At 49.7% G+C, this 20654-nt stretch overlaps 1 protein-coding gene across 1 annotated transcript in view; it reads right to left on the bottom strand.

Annotated features, from left to right (window-relative positions):
* Positions 1-935: 935 nt before the first annotated feature.
* KIF1C (kinesin family member 1C) overlaps positions 936-20654 on the bottom strand; it is a 27229-nt gene continuing 7510 nt past the window's right edge. The window contains exons 14-23 of the mRNA XM_008065942.2: positions 19652-19821; positions 19407-19486; positions 19204-19279; positions 13227-13306; positions 12297-12391; positions 6626-6709; positions 6025-6211; positions 5822-5894; positions 4276-4893; positions 936-2165 (exon numbers count right to left, since the gene is read on the bottom strand). Coding sequence (XP_008064133.1) covers positions 1482-2165; positions 4276-4893; positions 5822-5894; positions 6025-6211; positions 6626-6709; positions 12297-12391; positions 13227-13306; positions 19204-19279; positions 19407-19486; positions 19652-19821 — 2147 coding nt within the window. The 3' untranslated portion in view covers positions 936-1481. The remainder of the gene's footprint in view (positions 2166-4275; positions 4894-5821; positions 5895-6024; positions 6212-6625; positions 6710-12296; positions 12392-13226; positions 13307-19203; positions 19280-19406; positions 19487-19651; positions 19822-20654) is intronic.

The raw sequence follows: 20654 nt of genomic DNA, 5'->3' as shown, positions 1-20654 counted from the left end.
AAAAAAAAAAAAAAAAAAAGAAAATGGCCTTAAAACAGGCCAGGTTTGTGACACACACCTGTAATCTCAGCACTTTGGGAGATTGAGGTGGGAGGATTGCTTAAGGCTAGAAGTTCAAGACCAGCCTGGGCAACATAGCAAGACCCTGTCTCTTAAAATAAAAGTAAATATTAGCCAAGCGTGGTGGCACAAGTCTGTGGTCTCAGCAGCTTGGGAGCTGAGACAGGATTGCTTGAGTCCAGGAGCTCAAGGTTGCATTGAGCTATGATCATGCCACTGCACTCCGGCCTGGGTGACAGAAGAAGACCCTGTCTCTAAAGAAAGAAAGAAAGAAAGAGAGGGAGGGAGGGAGAGAGGGGAAAGGAAGGAAGAAAGCAGTTACAAGACAAATAAAATACACTAAGAATACCGAATGCATCCTGCCAAAAGCAGGTAACACAACCAGGTAGGTCCAGTAAGCTTGCCCAGCACATTCACTAGTTGAAAGTTCAAAAACAACAAAATGAAAATATTTTTTAGTTGGTGTGGGGGGGTGGTCTCACTCTGCTGCCCAGGCTGAAGTGCAGTGGCAGTCACAGCTCACCACAGCCTCAACCTCCTGGGCTCAGGCGATCCTTCCACCTCAGCCTCCTGAGTAGCTGGGACTACAGGCATGCACCACCACACCCAGCTAATTTTTAATTTTTTGTAGAGCGGAGGTCTCACTATGTTGTCCAGGCTGGTATTGATTCCTGGGCTCAAGTGATCCTCCCGCTTCAGCATTCCAAAGTGCTGAGGTTACAGGCATGAGCAACCACGTCCAGGCCACTTTCTAATATCTTGATCTGGGTGGTGACTGCCTGGGAGCATATATTTAAAAAATTCACTGAGATCTCTGCTTTTTACTTGTATAACCTACACCTTCATTAAAACCCCAAAACAAATAAGCCACCAGCTCCGTTTGCTATCCTTTATTAAAGAGCCCCATATTCTCATGGGACTCTAGCCAAACCAGTCAGGTCCCCCAAATATAGCAGGAGGCCTGGAAGGGGAGGGGAATGACTTATGATCCCACCACACCTTCCTGGAAACAGAAACCCACCACAGACAGACAGACAGACAGGGACCGGGGAGGAGAACTCATCTCTTTGGGTTCTCTCTCCTTCCCCCACTCGAAAAGAAAGTCAAACACTGGCTATGCAGCACCCCAGCCCCCCACCCCACCCATAGCAGCGTTTGTGGGACCCTCCCCCTCTGCAAGGGGTGTCCCTGAGGCAGCTTCCTAGCACTTTCTTCACTTTGGTTTGCTCCTGGCAACTCCGTGCCCTCTTCCTTCCCTCAGCCTCCGGCTCAGTCACCCTCATGTCTTCTATCACCTACTCGGACCTTCTCTCATCTCCTGGGCCTCCCTGCCCCAGCGCTTCTGGGCAAGCAGCGTCTCAGGCATCTGCCCTTCTCCCAGCAAGGGGCCCACCAGGCCCTCTCTGCCTAAGATTTGGGACTCACACGGCCGCCCCACTCTCCTTGAGGTCAGGGGCTGAGCGCTGCCGTCTCATTCGCGGAGGAGTAGTGTATGGCGGATAGCGGGGCCCTGGGGGCCGCTGGGCTGGGTATGGTTGGGGCTGCTGGGGATAATAGTTGTGTTTTTTGGGCTGGAAATGCTGGGGTTCGGGTTGTGCAGAACCCCCTCCCCGGGATCGGCCCCCTCCATCTAGGGAGTTCCTGCGGGGACGGTGGGACCTGCGGGGACTTGGAGGCCGGCGGCCAGGGGTAGCTGGAGGGGGAGTGACCTCCTCAAGGGGTTGGGGTGGAGCAGGGACCTCCCCACTCCCCATCCCTGGCCAGGACTCCCGGTGTTGAGGGTTGCTCTTGAAGGGAAAGCGCAGCTTGCAGTCGTGAGGGGGCACAAAGCGGGCTGGGGGTCTGCGCAACCCCCCGCCCCGGCCCCCAGAGCCCTGCAGTCCTTGCAGCCGCAGCTGCTCCTGCTTGAGCCAACGAAGGCGGCCACGACGAAAGGCTGGGTCCTCCTCCATCAGTCGTGACACCCGCTCCCAGCTTGACAGGGGTGGTGAGGGGGGCTGGGCTGAGGGTGCATGGTCACTGGGGGTTGCCTCCTCTACAGCCTCTGATCCTTCAGGCGGGGCCCAAGTGACTTCACCAGCTTCTTCATTCTCATCCTCGTGATCCTGGGAGGGAGAGAAAAGAAGGGGTGTGAGGAAAGCTGAAGCCTGAGGATATCTGGATTCAAGAGGACACATTAGAAGGGCCTGGAGTAGCTGAATGTCAAGGGGTCTGGAGAAAAGCTTCGAGGTAAAGAAGCTGGGAGAGTAGTGGTTTAGGAACACAGACTCAAAAGCGACATGGCCTGAGCTCAATCCTGGGTCTGCCACTTACTAGCTGTGTGGCTGGATCTTTGGCTTGTAACCTCTCTGTGCCTGAGTTTCTTCATCTCAAAGGTGATGTCAGTAATAATAGTACTTGATGCATAGGATTGTTATAAGAAATGAGTTCTATATTTCAGATAGAGAAGAATAGAGCAGAGAAGGATGATAGAAAGCCAACACAGGGGTGGCTGCAATGAACAGACAGGAAGGGATTCATGAGAAGTCATCAGTTTATTTCAAGGCCTAATGGAAGTGAGGGACAAAGTCGAAGGCTATCTAGAGAAAAAGTATTCTAGGCAGAGGGAACAGCAGGTGCAAAGGCCCTGAGGCTGGAGCATGCCCAGCAAGTTCAAGAAGCAGCAAGGAAGCCAGCAGGGCTGGAGTGGAATAAGCAAGGGAAAAGGAGCAGAAATTGCATTCAGAGAGATAAACCTTCAGTAACAATGAGGAATGATTATGACTGAATGACTTTCTGTCGTCCCTCATAAGAAAACTGAAATAGAGCAGAAATTTTGTCTTGTTTAAGTAACCCCAGTGGCTAGCACAATGTCTGGCACATGGTAGGCACTCAGATATTTACATCAGTGAATGCATGCAAAACAGGAACAGGTGATAACACTACCACTTACGGGGCTATTGGGATTCAACAAGATAACACACAAAAAGTACTCAGCACAGCAGCTACCACAGAGTAAATGATCAACCAGAGGGGAGTGGTTATAAGAGCACACATATATAAACACTCTTCAAGCGGTAAAGTAAGAATTGCACACTTTTTTTTTTTGAGTTGGAATCTCACTCTGTTATCCAGGCTGGAGTGCAGTGGCACACTCACGGCCACCCCAGCATTGACCTGCTGGGCTCCAGCGATCCTTCTGCCCCAGCCTTCCAAGTAGCTGGAACTACAGGCGTGCGCTACCACACCCAGCTAATTTTTTATTTACTGTAGAGACGAGGTCTCGCCAAGTTGCCCAGGCTGGTCTCGAACCCGCAGGCTCAGGCAATCCACTTGCCTTGGCCTCCCAAAGTGCTGGGATTACAGGCTGAGCCACCAAGCCCAGTCAAGAATTGTACGCTTTTCTTTTTTTTTTGAGTTGGAGTCTCACTCCATTGTCCAGGCTGGAGTGCAGAGGTGGCATGCTCACAGCCACCCCAGTGTTGACCTGCTGGACTCCGGTGATTCCCCTACCTCAGCTTTCCAAGTAGCCAGAACTACAAGCACACACTACCACACCTGGCTAATTTTTAATTTACTGTAGAGACGAGGTCTCACCAAGTTGCCCAGGCTGGTCTCAAACCCACGGGCTCAGGCAATCCACTCGCCTCAGCCTCCCAAAGTGTTGGGATTACAGGCTGAGCACAGTTTTTTTTTTTTAATGTTTTTTTGTAGAGAAGGGTCTCACTATGTTGCCTAGGCTGGTCTTGAACCCCTGGTCTCAAGCAAAATGTTGGGATTACAGGCGTGAGCCACTGTGCCTCACCAGAACTGTACACTTTACATCAGTGGTTTTTAAACTTTATTGTGCTTCAGAAATACCTGGGGAGCTTATTATAAATGCAGATTTGTTCCCAAAGATTTGGATTCTGTAGGTCCCAGGAATCTGCATTCTTTTTTTTTTTTTTTTTTTTTTTTTAATTTTTAATTTTAAAGATGTGGGGTGCCATTCAGGGCTAGGTATACAAATGTTCATTATGTAGGTATCTTGTGCATACTTAATTAGCAGCCTGGTGACTGTGAGGCATGTGATTCATAAACTATACTGAGAAGAACTGTGCTATACTTCAATACAATTTTTTCAAAGGAAGAAAGGGAAAGAGGTTGGGATCTGAGGTGGGAGGCTCAGATTTCTAAAGGGAAGAGCAGAGAGAGAAGAGAAGACGAGGAAGAAAGCAGGGCCAGGGGCCTCCCTACCTGGGCCAGGGGAATGACCCTCTCCATGCGGAGCATGCGGTCCCTCAGGGCCTGCAGCTCCCGGTCCTTGCTGCTGTTCTGCAACTTCACCTCCTGCAGAATCCCTGTCAGCTTGTCAATGTGGGCCCGGAGGTCCTCCACTTCTGCTCCACGGGCTCCCTCCTCACTGCCACCACCACCGCCACCTCCACCTCCTTCCTCCTCGCCCACCGTGTCCCAGACATCCCGGGCCACGGCCCTCCAGGCGTCTCCAGGGCCCTCCGGCTTGCCATAGGTGCGACAAAGCTCCCGCATCTTGAGGGCAGCTAGAGCCTCAATCTCAGCCCTCCCATGACGGAAGTCAGCCAGGGCCACCTCATAGCAGATCTCCTTTACTGCCTGCATCTTCAGGTCAGCCATGGTGGCCCAGCGGGGGTCTTTGCCCTGCAGCCGCCGTCGCTGGGGAATCTGATACACCCTGCGAGGGGCCCTGCGCTTGCCACTGCTGGGCAGGCCACAGCGCTTGACAATGGTCTGGACCGTGGTGGGGGGCAGCTGCTCCCGCAAGGAGGAGATCAGTCGCCAGCTCTCTTCACAGGAGCGTTTGTCAGAGTCGTCCCCACTGTCAGAGTCAGCATACTGGGACCAGAGAGAGAGAAGAGGAGAACAGGGCTAAGGATATCCAGAGCCCATGAGTTCCAGCACAGTATGTCCCAATGACACTGGAAACACCTCATCAGAGTGCCTGGGTTCAAGTCCTGCTCCACCCCTGACTAACTGTGCACCACTGGGCAGACTGCTTAACTTCTGCTCTTCTAGATAGTAGAGATAATGACAGTATCTACCTCACAGGTGCATTTTGAGGAGTATTTGTTTTCCTTTTTTTCCCCCAGTTGGAGTCTTACTCTGTCGCCCAGGTTGAAGTACAGTGGCACGATCATAGCTACTGCACCCTCTACATGCTAGGCTCAGGCAATCCCTCCAAGTAGCTAGAACTATAGGTGTGCCGCCACCATACCTAGATAATTTTTAAATTTATTTTAGAGACAAGGTCTTGCCATGTTGCCCAGGCTGGTTTCGAGCCCCTGGGCTCAGGCAATCCTCTACCCTTGGCTTCCCAAAGTGCTGAGATTACAGGTATGAGCCACCACGCCTGGCTGAGGATTAAGTATTTAGAACAGGGGCTGGCTCAGAGAAAATGATCATTAACAGCCATAGCTAATCAAGTGCGGGATTTTGTGTAAGGCTTAAAAGTCCATTTAATGAACAATCTTAAGCAAATAGCAGTATAGGTGGTACTTGGATGTGCCAAAGATTGTAAAGGTGGCACAGGATCAACTGGAGACTGGGAAGCCCTGGTCAACTGAGAGGAACTTTACTTTACTGCAGACAACAGTTTCCTCCCCTGGTCACATTTCTCACCTAGCTTTTCCTCCCAGGCGAGACCCCTTCCTCTCATGCCCATGCCCACTGCCCACTCTGGCTTGGATGGCGTGCACTGCAAGTGGAGTTGGGCTCACTGCTCACCTGCCCGTCAGCCTACACCCAGCCTCTGCCCAGTCCTCACCAGTCGCTGCTGTTCCAGCAGAAGATCAGCTTCTTCCTTTTCTTTCCGGTACTGATTCTCCAAATCCTGTAGTCTGGAAGTGAAAAGGGAAGGAAGGAAGAGCCACCTTGGTGGGGTGTCTGACAACAGGAAGCCGCTGTGGCCTGGGGGTTTGGGAGGGACAGCCTGAAGGGCTAAGGGCACATGGGCACCCTTCCTCGCACCTCTTCTCCATCTCCAGCTTGATGTCAATGCCTTGTTGCTCTAGCAGTTCCTTCTGGGCAAAGTTCCAGTCAACGGGCTCAGAGGGTGGTCCCGGGGGCGGGGGAACCCCTCGTTCCCGTTCAAGCCGTGCCTGCTCCGGGTGATTGAAGCGGAAAACGTGGTTCTTGCCCATTACAATTCTATTCCCTAGGGATGAGACGAGGGAAAAATAGATTCCCTCCCTCACAGCAGCAAACCCATCCCACACCCAAAGCATATAAGACCTTGCCCCATAGTCCCAGGGGCTCTGACACCCTCTCTTTCATCACCCACCCAAGTCTGAGGACAGTCAGAAAGGATGATGCTCTGGCTGAACCTAGGAACTACCCCATCCCTGTCAGTCAAAGGGGAGCCTGGCAACCTCCTCCTCTTTCCCTGAGGCAGCAAAAGAAACAAAAACCTGACTCCTTTATCTTTGCTTCCCAGTTCTTTCTTCATATCCCTATGCTATTTCTTATTTATTTCAGGGTCCTACCCTAAAATGCACCCAGAACACCCTCCACCGGGACTTCCTACGTACAGCCATGTCCCAGAACCCTCACTCTGTGACATGTCTTCTACCTGACTTCAGCACCAGCGGCTCTGTCACAAGCTTCCCATTGACATACGTCTCGGCTCCTTCACAGGGCTCCAAAGTGACCACCACTGAGCAGAGGGAGAGAGGAAGAGAAGAGGTTAGACCCCAGGGCAAGGGGGGTTATGGTCAGATTCCCACCTTGCCTTACCCCCCGAAACCACACATGCACCACCAGTCCCACCCCCAGTACCTGTGGGGGGTGCCATGGCCCCTCTGGTAGCAGGCAGCACAGGAAAGGAAGAGCAGAAGGAGGGTTAGAGCCCCAACTACAATTCCTGGAAGCCTCTGTAGTGACTCCCTACACCCACCACCACCACCCCAGCAGCAGCTTAGAAAACCAGTAATTCTTTTTTTTTCTTGAGTTGGCGTCTCACTCCGTTGCCCAGGCTGGCACCCCAGTGTCGACCTGCTGAACTCCGGTGATCCTTCTACCTCAGTCTTCCAAGTAGCTGGAACTACAGAACTGCAGGCACATGCTACCAAGCCCAGGTAATTTTTTCATTTATTGTAGAGACGAGGTCTCGCCAAGTTGCCCAGGCTGGTCGCGAACCCATGGGCTCAGGCAATCTACTCGTCTCGGCCTCCCAAAGTGCTGGGATTACAGACTGAGCCATCAAGCCCGGCCAGAGAACCAGATTTCTTAAAAGGATTCACTCCTCATGTTCAGCTGATGACAGACCCTGTCATTTCTGCCTTTCAGGTGTCCATTCCTACCCTGCCCACTGACATCATCCCTGGCCAAACCTGGATTCCTCCGGCAGGCTCCTAGCCCACTTCTCTGTCTGATGTATCTTGCAATCTGCTACCTGACTAATCTTCTCAGGCCACGCTGACACATGACAAGATAAAGTCAACCCAATGCAAACATCTATCAAGGTGCTCCTCACTACAAATCACCGAGCCTGCTGCTTGCTGGAGACGTGAAGACACACGAGGCAGTTCCCTGCCCTCAAGGAGTGGTGCCCTATTGCCATGGAGGGACTCTCAAGGAGCAGTGCCCCATTGTCATGGAGGGCCCTCACATCCCAAAGACCCAGGCTCAGTGTCTCCTTTGCCAGAAATGCTAAGCAAGTCACTAACTTCTGTAGTCTTCTATAAAATGGGATAATAAAGTCTTTCTTTAAAGAGTGATTGAAAGACCCAAATAAGTAAACAATAAAATAATATGTAAGATGAGTTATTATTATTATTAATAATACTAAAAGTAATAGAGAAACACAGAAACCGGAATGAACTATAACATCACACAGAGATGGGGACGACTGATGCTGTAGGAGAACAGAGAGCAGGGAAGAACTCAGCTTACGGGCAGAAGACTAGAAATGAGCTGACGCAAAGGAAGCCTCCAAAGTAGATGGGCAGAGAGACAGCCAATGGCATTACCATGGTCAGGGGAATGGCAGTGAAAGAAGGTGGCAGCGGGTTAGGATGCAGGTGCCAGTCTATCCCCACCTTTACTTCTTCACTTACTTACTAGGGTGCCAGCCTATCCCCAACTTTACTTCTTCATTTTCCACCATGCCCAAAAATTTATTCACTTATTCCACAAATATACTGCACTCAGGTTGGGTGCGGTGGCTCACGCCTGTAATCCCAGCACTTTGGGAGGCTGAGGCACAAAGACTGCTTGAGCCCAGGAGTTCAAGATCAGCCTGGGCAACATAGCAAGACCTCATCTCTACAAAAAGTCAAAAAATTAGTCAGGCATGGTGGCGCATGCCTGTAGTCCCAGCCTCTTAAAGTATCTCAGCTACAGAAGGAGATTAAGGCGGCAGTAGCCATAATCATGCAACTGCATTCCAGCCTGGGAGACAGAGTGAGACCACGTATTTAAAAAGAAAACAGTACATGTGCCAGGCACTATTTTATTAGGTCTTAGAAATACAGTGGCGATAAAAACCAAAAATCTGACTGGGTTCAGTGGCTCAGCCTATAATTCCAGCACTTTGGGAAGCTGAGGCTAGTGGATTGCTTGAGCCCATGGATTCGAGATCAGCTGGGCAACTTGGCGAGATCTTGTATCTACAATAAATAAAAAATTAGCCAGGCATGGTAGCGCACACCTGTAGTTCCAGCTACTTGGAAGGCTGAGGCAGAAGGATCGCTAGAGCCCAGCAGGCCGACGCTGGGGTGGCCATGAATGTGCCACTGCACTCCAGGCTGGGCGACAGAAGTGAGACTCCAACTCAAAAAGAAAAAAAAAAAAAGAAAAAAAAGGGCAACCCCCTTGGGTCCCCTCCCACCATGGGAGTTTAAAAAAAATCGCCAGGCTCAGTGGCTCAGCCTGTAATCCCACGCCTTGGGAGGCTGAGATGAGTGGATTGCCTGAGCCCACAGGTTCGAGACCTGCCTGGGCAACTTGGTGAGACCTCATCTCTACAATAAATTAAAAAAAAATTAACTGGGTGTGGTAGCGCAGGCCTGTAGTTCCAGCTACTTGGAAGGCTGAGGCGGAAGGTCGAGGCTGCGGTGGCCGGGAGCAGCCACTGCATTCCAGTCTGGGTGATAGAGTGAGACTCCAACTCAAAAAAAGAAAAAAAAAATCCCTGCTCTCATAGAACTTACCTCAGGCTGGTAAAACAAACCACAAACAGGATAATCTAAAGTCATTAAATTCCATTAATTTTTAAAAAGCAGATAATCTAAAGTTCCCTTGAAAGGAGGAAACAGGTGTTATGGAGGGAAAATTAGGCCATGTGAGGAGATGACTGTTCCAGCCTGGCCAGGGCAGCCTTCTCCCTGGCGTCTGCCATCTTGTGTTTGAATCCTGCTCTGCTATTTTGTGTGGTCTTGGATAAGTCACTAACCCCCGAGAACCTGTTTTCTCACCTGTGAAATATGTGGAAAAATGCAAAGACACAAAGTATGTGGTAAGTAATAACCATTCTTCTACATCCAAACCTCTGCCTGTGCTGCCCCCATCCTCTCTGCCAGTCTCTGATCAAGTCTTTGTATATGTAAGAGTGTGTGTGTGTGCATGTGTGTGTTTCAGAGTCACACTCTGTTGCCCGGCTGGAGTGCAGTAGCATGATCACAGCCATCATAGCCTCAACCTGCTGGGTTCAGGCAATTCTTTTGCCTCAGCCTTCCAATTAGCTGGGACTTTAGGTATGTACTACCATGTCCAGCTATTTTTCTGATTTACTGTAGAGACAAGGTCTTGCTATGTTGTCCAGGCTGGTCTTGGGTCCAGGTAATCCTCCCGCCTCGGCCCCCCAAAGTGCTAGGATTATAGACATGAACCACCACACTCCACCTCTGGTCAAGTCTTAAATCTACCATGAGAACAGAGGCCCAGATGGACTAAACCTTCATAGTCCCACCCTTTGGGGCACAGAATAATCAGCTGCCTTTACTATAACTTATTTCTGTCTTGTGTACATCTGTTATCTATCTCTCCAAACACACTGGGAACTCCCTGCCAGTGGGCTCACTCTGCCAGCCTTGTATGACTTTGATATCTCCCCCATCACACGGCCTGAGGTAGCCACAGAACAGGAATTAGGCAATAATTCACTAGGCTGAACTGATTTAGTAGCTTTCAGCTTGAAATGCCGGAAGCATTTGCTGCCTCTGAGGACTTGAAGTAGACCAGAACAACTGCCTTAACCTGCTGACCCTGAATCAAGTGGAAACCCAACAGGTATATTTTAAACCTGACTATGGCTGGGTGTGGTGGCTCACGTCCCAGTACTTTGAGAGGCTGAGGTAGGAGGATGGCTTGAGCCCAGAAGGTCAAGATCAGTCTGAACAACACGGTGAGACCTTGTCTCTACAACAAATTAAAAAAATTAGCCGGACATAGTGGTGCACACCTGTAGTCCCAGCTACCAGGAGGCTAAGGTAGAAGGCTCACTTGAGCCCAGGAGGTCGAGGTTACAGTGGGCCATGATCATGCCACTGCACTCCAACCTGGGCAACAGAATGAGACTTCTAACTAAAAAAAAAAAAAAAAAAATCCCTGATTGTAAGCCACATGACAGTTTCTTTTCTTATTTTTAAAAATGTGTTTGGAGCTGGGCTCGGTGGCTCAGCCTATAATCCCGCACCTTGGGAGGCTGAGGTGAGTGGATTGCCTGAGCCCGCGGGTGTGAAACCCACCTGGGCAACCTGGCGAGACCTCATCTCTACAATAAATCAAAAAATTAGCCGGGTGTGGTAGCGCGTGCCTGCAGTTCCAGCTACTTGGAAGGATCACTGAAGCCCAGCAGGTCGAGGTTGTGGTGGCCGGGAGCGGCCACTGCACTCCAACCTGGGCGACAGAGTGAGACTCCAACTCAAAAAAAAAAATGTGCTTGGGCCAGGTGCTGTGGCTTACACTGTAATCCCACACTTTGGAAAGCCAACAAGAGGACTGTTTGAGTCCGGGAGTTCAAGACTAGCCTGGACAACACAGCAAGACCTTGTCCCTACAAACAAAATTAGCCAGGCAGGGGTGGCACGTGACCGTAGTACCAGCTACTCAGGAGTTGAGGCAGAAGGATCACCTGAGCCCAGAAGGTTGAGGCTACAGTAAGCCACGTTCATGCCACTGCACTCCAGCCTGGGTGACAGAATGAGACTCTTAAATCAAACAAAAATTTAAAAATAGGACAGGAGCTGTGGCTCATGCCTATAATTTCAGCATTTAGGGAGGCTAAGGTGAGAGGATTAGTTGAGCCCAGGAGGTCAGGGCTGTGGCCATGATAGTGTCATGGCATTCCAGTCTGGGTGACATAGTAAGACCCCAGCTCAAAAAATTAAAATTAAAATGTATTGACCAGCCAGGCATGGTGCTCAAACCTGTAATCCCAGCACTTTGGGAGGCTGAGGTGAGAGGACAGACTGAGCCACTTGGTGAGACCTGATCTCTACAATAAATCAAAAAATCAGCAGGGTGTGGTGGCATGTGTCTGTAGTTCCCGCTCCTTGGAAGGCTGAGGTGGAATGATAAATGGAGCCCAGCAGGTCAAGGTTATGGTGGCCATGAGTGTGCCACTGCACTCCAGCCTGGGCGACACAGTGAGACTCCAACACACACAAAAAATTAAAAAATAAAAATAAATGACTGAACCAGAACAAACTGGTAACCTCAAAAATACGCCCTGTACCTCATGAGTATTGTTTTGTTGATATGTGAGACAGGCTACTACCTTCGCCCTTTGAGTTTGTGATTCTTAAAAGCTTTTGCTGCAACAGCCATATAAGGACTAAAGTCTCTGAAAGTTTTGGAACCAGAAGTACACACGGTCCATTAACTCTCAGAAAACTCTAAAGTCACAGCTGGATAGAAGCAGGTATCCACAGAGATACATTCAGATATCCCACTGAAACAAATACACGTTTTCATGAAAAATGAGCAAAGTGCTAGTTGAGGCTAAAAAGATCAACAAAGGGCAGGATTTACTCGTCACTAAAATCCCACCCTCTGGCTTGCCACAGTGTTCTGTTTCTGTCTTGGGACCCTTGCTAGTTTCTGACCATGCTATAGTCTCCACTCTCAGAGTGGGTACAGAGAGCCAGGCCTGTGGTACTCTCCAACTCATACTCTCCAACTTTATATGGCCACACTCCCTGGTGCCCAACACAGGCCTCTGAATTCAGTGTGTGGGATGGCACGCAGGACCTGTCTCTATCCCCGTCTGACCACTGCACTCTCATCCCCTCAGCCATTACCTTCTCCATCCGGCTGAGGGATGCTTCGGAACAGACAGTGTTGCTCCTGAATGAACTGTCCGGTGAGCTTGATGTCCATATCTACCTGGCCGACCCTGGGGAAGCAATGGCCAACATTTTCTGAGCATGTGCCGGACATTTGACAAGCCCATCCAGAACAAGAGTTTATCCAACTCAATGAGCCAAGCGCAATTACTCTCATTTCATAGATGAGGTAGCTAAAGAGACATATCCAAGGCCATGCAACTGGTCAGTGGTGAAGCTGAGATTTGAGCCCAGGTCTGCCTGACCCCAAAGCCATGTTCTCAGTCACTGCATTATACAACAAAAGGAAAGAGAGACCTTCAGCCATGGATCTCCTACCCATCCTTATGGCTAATCACCCTGAGGACTCACTCCCTACCTATGATGATTGCCAAAGACAGCTGTAAATGCTTGTGGTGGGAGGGGAAGGGCACCCTCACTCCTTTACAAAAGGCACCAAGCTCCCAGACTTTGTATCACACAGTGAGGCCATCTGCCCTCAGTCACCCAGCCAGCCATGGGGGCAATACCCCTCAAAAAGATGAGGCTGGGCCATGTTTCCCTTTTTCCTCCCCTTGAGAGGGTCCCACCAAGAGAAGCCAGGACAATGGTGTCAGGGGCTAAGAAGGCAGTCATACAAATTTCCCAAGTCTTCTGCCCCAGTAAATCAAGAGCCATGTCAGAAGACATCTAACCAAATTGGCAGGTGGAGGCATGACAGTCATTGAGCAGGCAGGCTCAAAAACTCCTCTAGAAGCCAGAAGAGTGAGCAGGGTTGTGGAGGCAGTTATTCACAAATCTGAGGTACCTTTGGTAACCATCAGGAAAGAAAGTCACCAATATGGCCATTGTCCACAGCCACATCGCAAAGAGAGGCCCCCTGCCAAGCCACTGGGTACACACTACCTGGTAACACCATCTTTGATGTGGTAGAGCAGGCATTCAGACATCAGAGGGTCTTCATTCAGGTTCACCAGGTGGGGAGTCTAAGGTAGGAAAGGATGGTAGTCAAGCAAACGCTCCTGAAAGCCAGCCAGAAACATGGCAAAGTGGAAGGGAAAGAGGAGCATGGTCCTGTCCCTCCAGGTCTGGCCCTGCCAGCTCACTTGTGGAGAGCTCACCCACCCTCCATCCTCCTCCCATCATCACTCTGACCTAAGGATCATTTCTGGTTCTTTCATTTCCACCTCTCACATCAACTGCCTTAAAGATAGTCTGACCCTCACAAAATAACGGGCCTACAAAAACTGCCCCATCCATTCACTCCTCCCAGGTCACCAACCCTTCCCGGGGGCATCTCTTCAGAAGCACCTCGACCCACCAGGCTCCCTGACCAGAAGACTTGGAATCCATGTGTACTCTCCTCTTCCCTATATTCCCTCTGTCCCATGTTCCATCATTTCTTCCCTCAAAATATATTTGCAACTGGAGAGTAAGTGGGAGAGATTGGGTGAGATGACAGGTACTTCCTGCCTTTCATTACAAGGTGAATTTCTTATGAGCATGGATTACTTTTATAATTTCAATGTAAAAGAAAATGAACAAACAAACCCACTTATTAAAGTAGATTTCCCAACTCTTCCCCAGGGACAACCCCTTCCTGGGTTCACTTCACCTAAGGCCAGTGTCACTGCAGCAGTTGGGTAGAGCTGTCCCAAGGGAATCTTGCCGAATCTCTCATACATACCTGGATGATCATTACACTGCTCTGCACTGAAAACTCAGCCCATTCCTTTTCCCTACATGCCTTCTCCTGACTTCTGTTTCTGTTAACCATGTAACTGGGCAACACACAGACCTTGTTCCCTCTATATCCCCTCATGCCACTGGCTGCCATGTCTGGGTAGTCTCCCTTCCTATGATCTGCTGCCCCTATCCACACCCTCTGTACCACCCTGAGGCCTGCCCAACTTCCTGCCACCCCACAGAACTCATAGCTTACCACCCACACCACGCAGTGGTCATGGCCTTGTTTCTCCGCTGAGACTTCAGCTGGCATGCCAAGTTCACCTGCCTTGAACCTGCTTTCCACCCAGGCATCCCTGGGCACCTCCACATCAGGGGCCCATGCTCCGCTTTCCCAGGCACCTCTGCTGGTTCTATGCTCCCACCCAGGGGACTGCTGAGCACTTACTCCAAAGCAGGCCTCCTGCACCCTAACCGCCACCTTATTCTCTTCCGCACCACCTCACCCCCACCTGTCAAAATCATTCACTTACCTCACATCTCACACCATCTATCTTTTTTTTTTTTGATTTGGAGTCTCACTCTGTCGCCCAGACTGGAGTGCAGTGGCTGCTCCCAGCCATCGCAGCCTCAACCTGCTGGGCTCAGGTGATACTTCCGCCTCAGCCTTCCAAGTAGCTTTCGGAACTACAGGCGAGCACACCACACCCGGCTAATTTTTTGATTTTATTGTAGAGATGAGATCTCACCAAGTTGCCCAGGCGGGTCTCGAACCCGCGGGGTCAGGCAATCCACTCACCTCAGCCTCCCAAAGGCGCAGGATTACAGGCTGAGCCACCGAGCCCCACTACCATCTATCTTAAATGCCACTTCCTCCACGAAGTTTTAAGCCTTCCAGCCCAACACAGGAACTCCTGCCTCTGCTCTACTGTGGGCTTTCTACCTCATTCCGGAGACACGCTGGGCAGACACAGAGATAAGTCAAACCCAGACACTGCTGTCCAATCAATAAGGAAATTAGAGTCAACATGGAGAGGCAAGAATTGGCATGGAAACACCATTACATGTGGAAAACAGATGCCTTGTAGAAGAGTTTCTGATCTTCTCACACCCTCGCTTGGTTCATTTGTTCATTCATTTGTTCCCAGGGAGTTGAGTGCCCCCATATTCTGGGAGGGACTCATATACAAAGGAAAACAAAGTAAAAAACTATGGGAGTTCAGGGGGGATCAGAAAGACTTCACGACAAACATGGGAGCTGGCCTTTGAGGATGAGGGCATGGACATGCACAAGGAAGGGCATTACAGGTGAAAGGAATCTAAATGGAAGCACAGAGTCAAGAAAGCACAGGGTACAGAAGGAAAATAGTCAGTTGTCAAGGCCCCATAGTTCCCCAGGGACCCACCCTGTGTCCACCGTGAATATGACATGTATCTGTGTATCTGCCTATCACTCAAGCACCCCCAATGATTGCTGCTGCAACACTTCTCCCAAGGGATACTCATGTCCCTCCCTACCCTGCAGTGTCAGGCCTGCTCTGGCACTGGCAAACACTGATGGGCTCTGGAGGCAGAAAGTGATCTATCCCTGGGGATAGGGAACATGATTTGGGGCAGTGCTTTTCAACTTTTGTTCAGCCCTATAACTCTTTGTTCAAATGAAACCTTATCTAGAAGCCCAGGACGTCAAGCAGGTAAGCAGGGAGCCACTCAAGCCCAGGTTGGGGTGTGAGGGACCCAGAGTCTAGCTCTGTCCCCCGACCTGGGCCCCTGAGAAGGAAGCACAGGTTTCAAAATCACCGACTTAAGAAACCCTTAGACCTGGTGTGCGGGTCCCAGCAAAAGGTGCTCCCTCCAAGATAAACTGTAGCTTTTCCCCTAGAAAAAGCTGGGGTTGGAGCTACCCCCACCAAACCTGTTTCCTCCATGAGTCTAATAGCTCTCCTTTCTGAAACACACCTGCCTTTTAAACATATGAGAATATGTTCATCTTCACCACCTTGAGAAAAATCCAAAAGTGAACTACCCTCAGATACCTTTTTCACTAATCACTCTTGCAAAGATCAAAACATCTGATTAACCTGAGATATTAAAAAAGGTGAGGGGAAATAGGCCCCTTTGTATGCTGCCCTTGAGAGTATAGATTGGCATGGCATAGTTATCATCCTTAGGGAACACTTTGGCAATGTAGATCAAAATTTTAAATGGCTACCATTTGAACCAAAATCTCCACTTCTAGGAGTCTGCTCTAAGATAACACCTTTGTTTTTTTTTTTGTCATTGTTGTATTTTTGAGTTCGAGTCTCACTCTGTCACCCAGGATGGAATGCAATGACAGGACCACAGCTCACGGCAGTCTCAACTTCCTGGGCTCAATGTGATACCTCTGCTTCAGTCTCCCAAATAATTGGGACTACAGGTGCACACCACCATGCCTAATTTTTTGCTTTTTTGTAGAAATGAGGTCTTGCTATGTTGCTCAGGCTGGTCTTGAATTCCTGGCCTCAAGCAATCCTTCCACCTCAGCCTCCCAAAGTGCTAGGATTACTGGAGTGAGCCACCGCACAGGGCCAATAACACCTAGGGCCAATAACACCTGTTTGTAAGATTAGTCACTATACCATTGTTTGCAGTATTGAAGAATGGAAAAAATATCTAATGTCTATCAGTAGGAAGCTGGTAAAATAAGGTATCCTACATCTACACAATGGAATATGCAGACACTGTGAAAAAAGTAAAGCAATGTTTAAAATAAGGTATGCAACCACTACTATTAAAGAGAGAGGCCGTGTATGTGCAAACATGTATAATTATATATAACACATGTCTGTGCATGCAGAGACTATCTCTAGGAGAGCTCATTAAGAACTGATAAGGCCATTAAGGACTGAGGAGCCATGGAGAGGCTGCAGGTGGGAAACTGGGGCCAGCAAGGGGTAGGAGCCTGGGAGCTGCTAGGAGTTTACTTCTCCAGAGCCAGGGTTGAGAAGAAAGAAGGAATTCCAGGAGTAGCACAGTCCCCAGGGTAGGTGTTTGTCCCAGACTGTCCTGATCCCTGCCTGTCTTTGTGTTAAGAGGCAACCAGGTTGCCTATGGGAGAGGAACTTGAGGGTGGGAAGGTAGGAGATTTACTTTTCACCATACACAACTTTTAGTGCTATTTGAATGTTCTCTCTAGTATAAATAACTTTTACAAGAACAATGAAAAACAAAACAAGAACCACCCCTCTCCCTTTGGGCTTGGGCTTTAGTAAGTGGTATCGTGTGCAGTGTCAAGTCCTCCAGGGAAGAAACACCCACCCCATCAGTTTCCATATTCCTTTCTGCACTTTCTCCAACCCTGCAACTGTGGTGGAAGCACCCCAGTTGCAGGCACACAAAGGTGTCTGGAGCCACACTGACAGCCATCTGTAGCCCCTCACTCTCCTCCCTTCAGATATGGCTGGGTCACAGTAGGGTCTGGCTCCCTCAGAAGGACCCCAAAGCCCTGGGTTTCCAGCCCCAGACCAGGCCCCTCAGCCTGGCCTACCACCTGTAATCATTCACCCACAGCTCTCTCACTCCCTTGCTGCAGCTTGGCCAGGCAAGACAACCCCCTCTTCAGGAAGCACAGGGATCCCTGCTTGATTGTCTCCCAGATGGACCTAACCTTACAAAATAGAGAGGAGCCTTCTTCCAGTAACTCATCACCTGTTCCGGGTGGTCCCCAGTGACGCTGTCTGGCCCAAAGCATAGCCTGTCTGACTTATAGCCTGATCCTATGCTGCTTTACACCATGGACCAGAGGTCCTGGTGGAACTGGAAGTTCCTGCTCTGCTCAAACTGGCCTCCGCATCATCCTTTCATTGTTGTGCATTGTTTTGGCTGTGCTGGTTGTCTATAGCCAGCACATCCATTCTGATTGGTTGGTCCCTGTGCCAGCCAGTTACTAAATATTTTGGATATCATTCCTGCTTCCACCTGAGCCTGACCACTCATTACTGCCCAGCTTCCTCTTTTCCTCGTAGCAAAGATTTACTAAGCACCTAAAACCCAACAGGCACATGTCAGGTGCTGGCAAGTCCCACTCGGCCTAACAATGTACCCCAGGCTTGCTTGGCGCATGTTGTCCCTACTCCTCTATACCCAAGTCCTGCCCATCTTTCAGGCTCCATTTTCCAAAGCAGCTTCTCCAAAAAACTAGTTGCCAAATATCTCCAGGCTGTACTACTGCTTCTATCTATAAATAATTTCCCTCACTGCACTGACAATTGCTGTCTTACAGTGTAGTGCTTACTCCTCCTCTATTCCTTTTCATATTGTCTTCTCCAATTATCCTCCTTTTTTATTTGGTTTTAGTCAGGGTCTCACTCTGTTGCCCAGGCTGGAGTGTAGCGGCATAATTATGCTCACTGCAGCCTCAAACTCCTGGGCTCAAGTGATCCTCCTGCCCCAGCCTCAGATAATTTTTAAATTTTTTGTGTAGAGAAGAGGTCTCACTACGTTGCCTGGGCTGGTCTTGAACTCCTGGACTCAAGCAGTCCTCCTACTTCGGCCTCCCAAATTGCTGGGATTACAGGTGTGAGCCATCACACCCAGCTGCCCAGTTATCCTTTTAAAAATGTACTTTTCTGTCAGAATCTGTTTGAGTGATAAGAAAAGAAATTAAAAATAAAATAAAAATGAAAATTAAAAAGTATATTTCTTTAGTTATTTGAGTAGGCAGCACATGCAGAGTACAAAATTCAGATGATACAAAAGCACATCCAGTGCCTAAGTCTCTATCCCAACCAACTTCCAATTTCCCAGTTCCTCTCCCTCTCTCCTGAAATAACCACTATGACCAGTTTCATATGAATCCAGAGATAAATTCCATGCATGAACTCATACACACACAAGTGTGTGAGTGTGTTTGTAAAGACCTAGATTTTAAGCAGCTCTTGCAATCCCCCTTAGGACAGGAACCCTATCAATCTTCTATGATCTCTAGGGTCCCTGGCCGTAGGCATTTAATAAGTCCTGGACTCTGGCTTTCAGATGGAAGGAGAGAGACGGCAGGGTCAGCTGAGCATAGAGGTGGTGGCAGGGATGATGGAGGGATAAGCCCAGTAATTCAGAGAGGGAGATCAGTGTTAGAAATCATTACTCTGCAACCTCCTGCCTCTTCTCTAAATAGTCAGAGAGCTCCCAAGGCCTCCTCACCAGGTCCCTCACTCACCTTCTTTGGAGAGAAGACACCCACGGTTCCCCCATCCTCCCGGACGGCCACCCCCATCTCAGCCAGCAATGCTTCTCTATGGGCAAAGGAGAGGCAAATGTCAGTCTTACCATAACTATCCACGACCTTCTTGCCTGTGAAGCCTGACCTCCCTCCCCCCACTTCTTGCAGAACTCCAGCTGTCGGCCCCAGACCCTCAACACCTCTCCATCCTCAGGGCTTCTGTCTTGCGTAGCTTCTCCTCCCACGTCTCATTCAGCTCAGCTATAATCTTCTCTGTCTCCTGGGAACACAAAGAAAGGCAGGGATCAGGACAGTCTGGGACAAACACCTACCCTAGGGGCTGTGCTACTCCTGGAATTCCTTCTTTCATCTCAGTCCTGGCGTTGAAGAAGTAAACGCCTAGCAGCTCCCAGGCTCCCACTCCTTGCCTGCTCCAGTTTCCTACCTGTAGCCTCTCCATGGCCTCCTCAGGCCCAATATGGGGCTCGGTATTGGGGGAGAATGATGGCTCCAGCTCCCCGTTATGCGCAGGGGGAGATGAGGGTGAAGCTGGGGCAGGGGGAGATGATACAGCTGGCAGAGCACCTCCGACACTACTGACTTCCGCCTTCAGTCCTGGGAGAGAGAAACAGGCAAAAGAACGAAGCAAAGAAAAGATGGAACTGATCAGAGAGAGAGGAGACCAAGAGCTTCACTGGGGACCAGTTTGTAAGGACTTCAGAAGACATCTGGTCAACCTCCCACCAGGCAGAGTCCCCCTCCTGCAGCCTTGACTGATGGGCACCCAGTCCTTGCCAGGTTGAAAAGCTCACTACTGAATGTGGCAGCCAGTTCTCTCCATTGTTAGATGACAAGTACCCTTCAGAAAGTTCTTAGCCATGCTGAGTTGTAATCAGCCCCTTGTCATGTGTACCCACTGTTATTGACCTCAGGATAAGAGATAATACTGCTTTGTTTTTTTGGAAAACAATACTTTAAATGTTGGAAGGCAAACATCATATCTACCTTATCCTTCTTCTCTTCCCAAGAACATCCTTATTAACCCAACTGTGCCCCTCAAACAACCTGACCATCCTAGGTGGGATGACCCCAAGACTGAATGTAGGTCCATACCTGGGGACCAATCAACATGGATTATACACCCTCTCATTGGAAGCTGTTTCACACCAGTGAGACTGAGTATTACATTTTAGAGACCACTCCACTACTAACTGTTAAGTTTATAGTCCATTTAAACCCTGATGTTTGCCGAGCTCGGTGGCTCAGCCTGTAATCCCACGCCTTTGGAGGCTGAGGTGAGTGGATTGCCTGAGCCTGTGGGTTCAAGACCCGCCTGGGCAGCAAGAGGTCCCCAGGTATGGACCTCATCTCTACAATAAATCAAAAAATCAGCCAGGCGTGGTAGCGTATGCCTGTAATTCCGGCTACTTGGAAGGCTGAGGCAGAAG

This window comes from Carlito syrichta, unplaced genomic scaffold (assembly GCF_000164805.1).
Source record: "Carlito syrichta isolate Samal-C Ts95f unplaced genomic scaffold, Tarsius_syrichta-2.0.1 Scaffold308820, whole genome shotgun sequence".
Lineage (NCBI taxonomy): Eukaryota > Metazoa > Chordata > Mammalia > Primates > Tarsiidae > Carlito > Carlito syrichta.
This window is presented reverse-complemented; position numbering and strand designations above follow the sequence as displayed.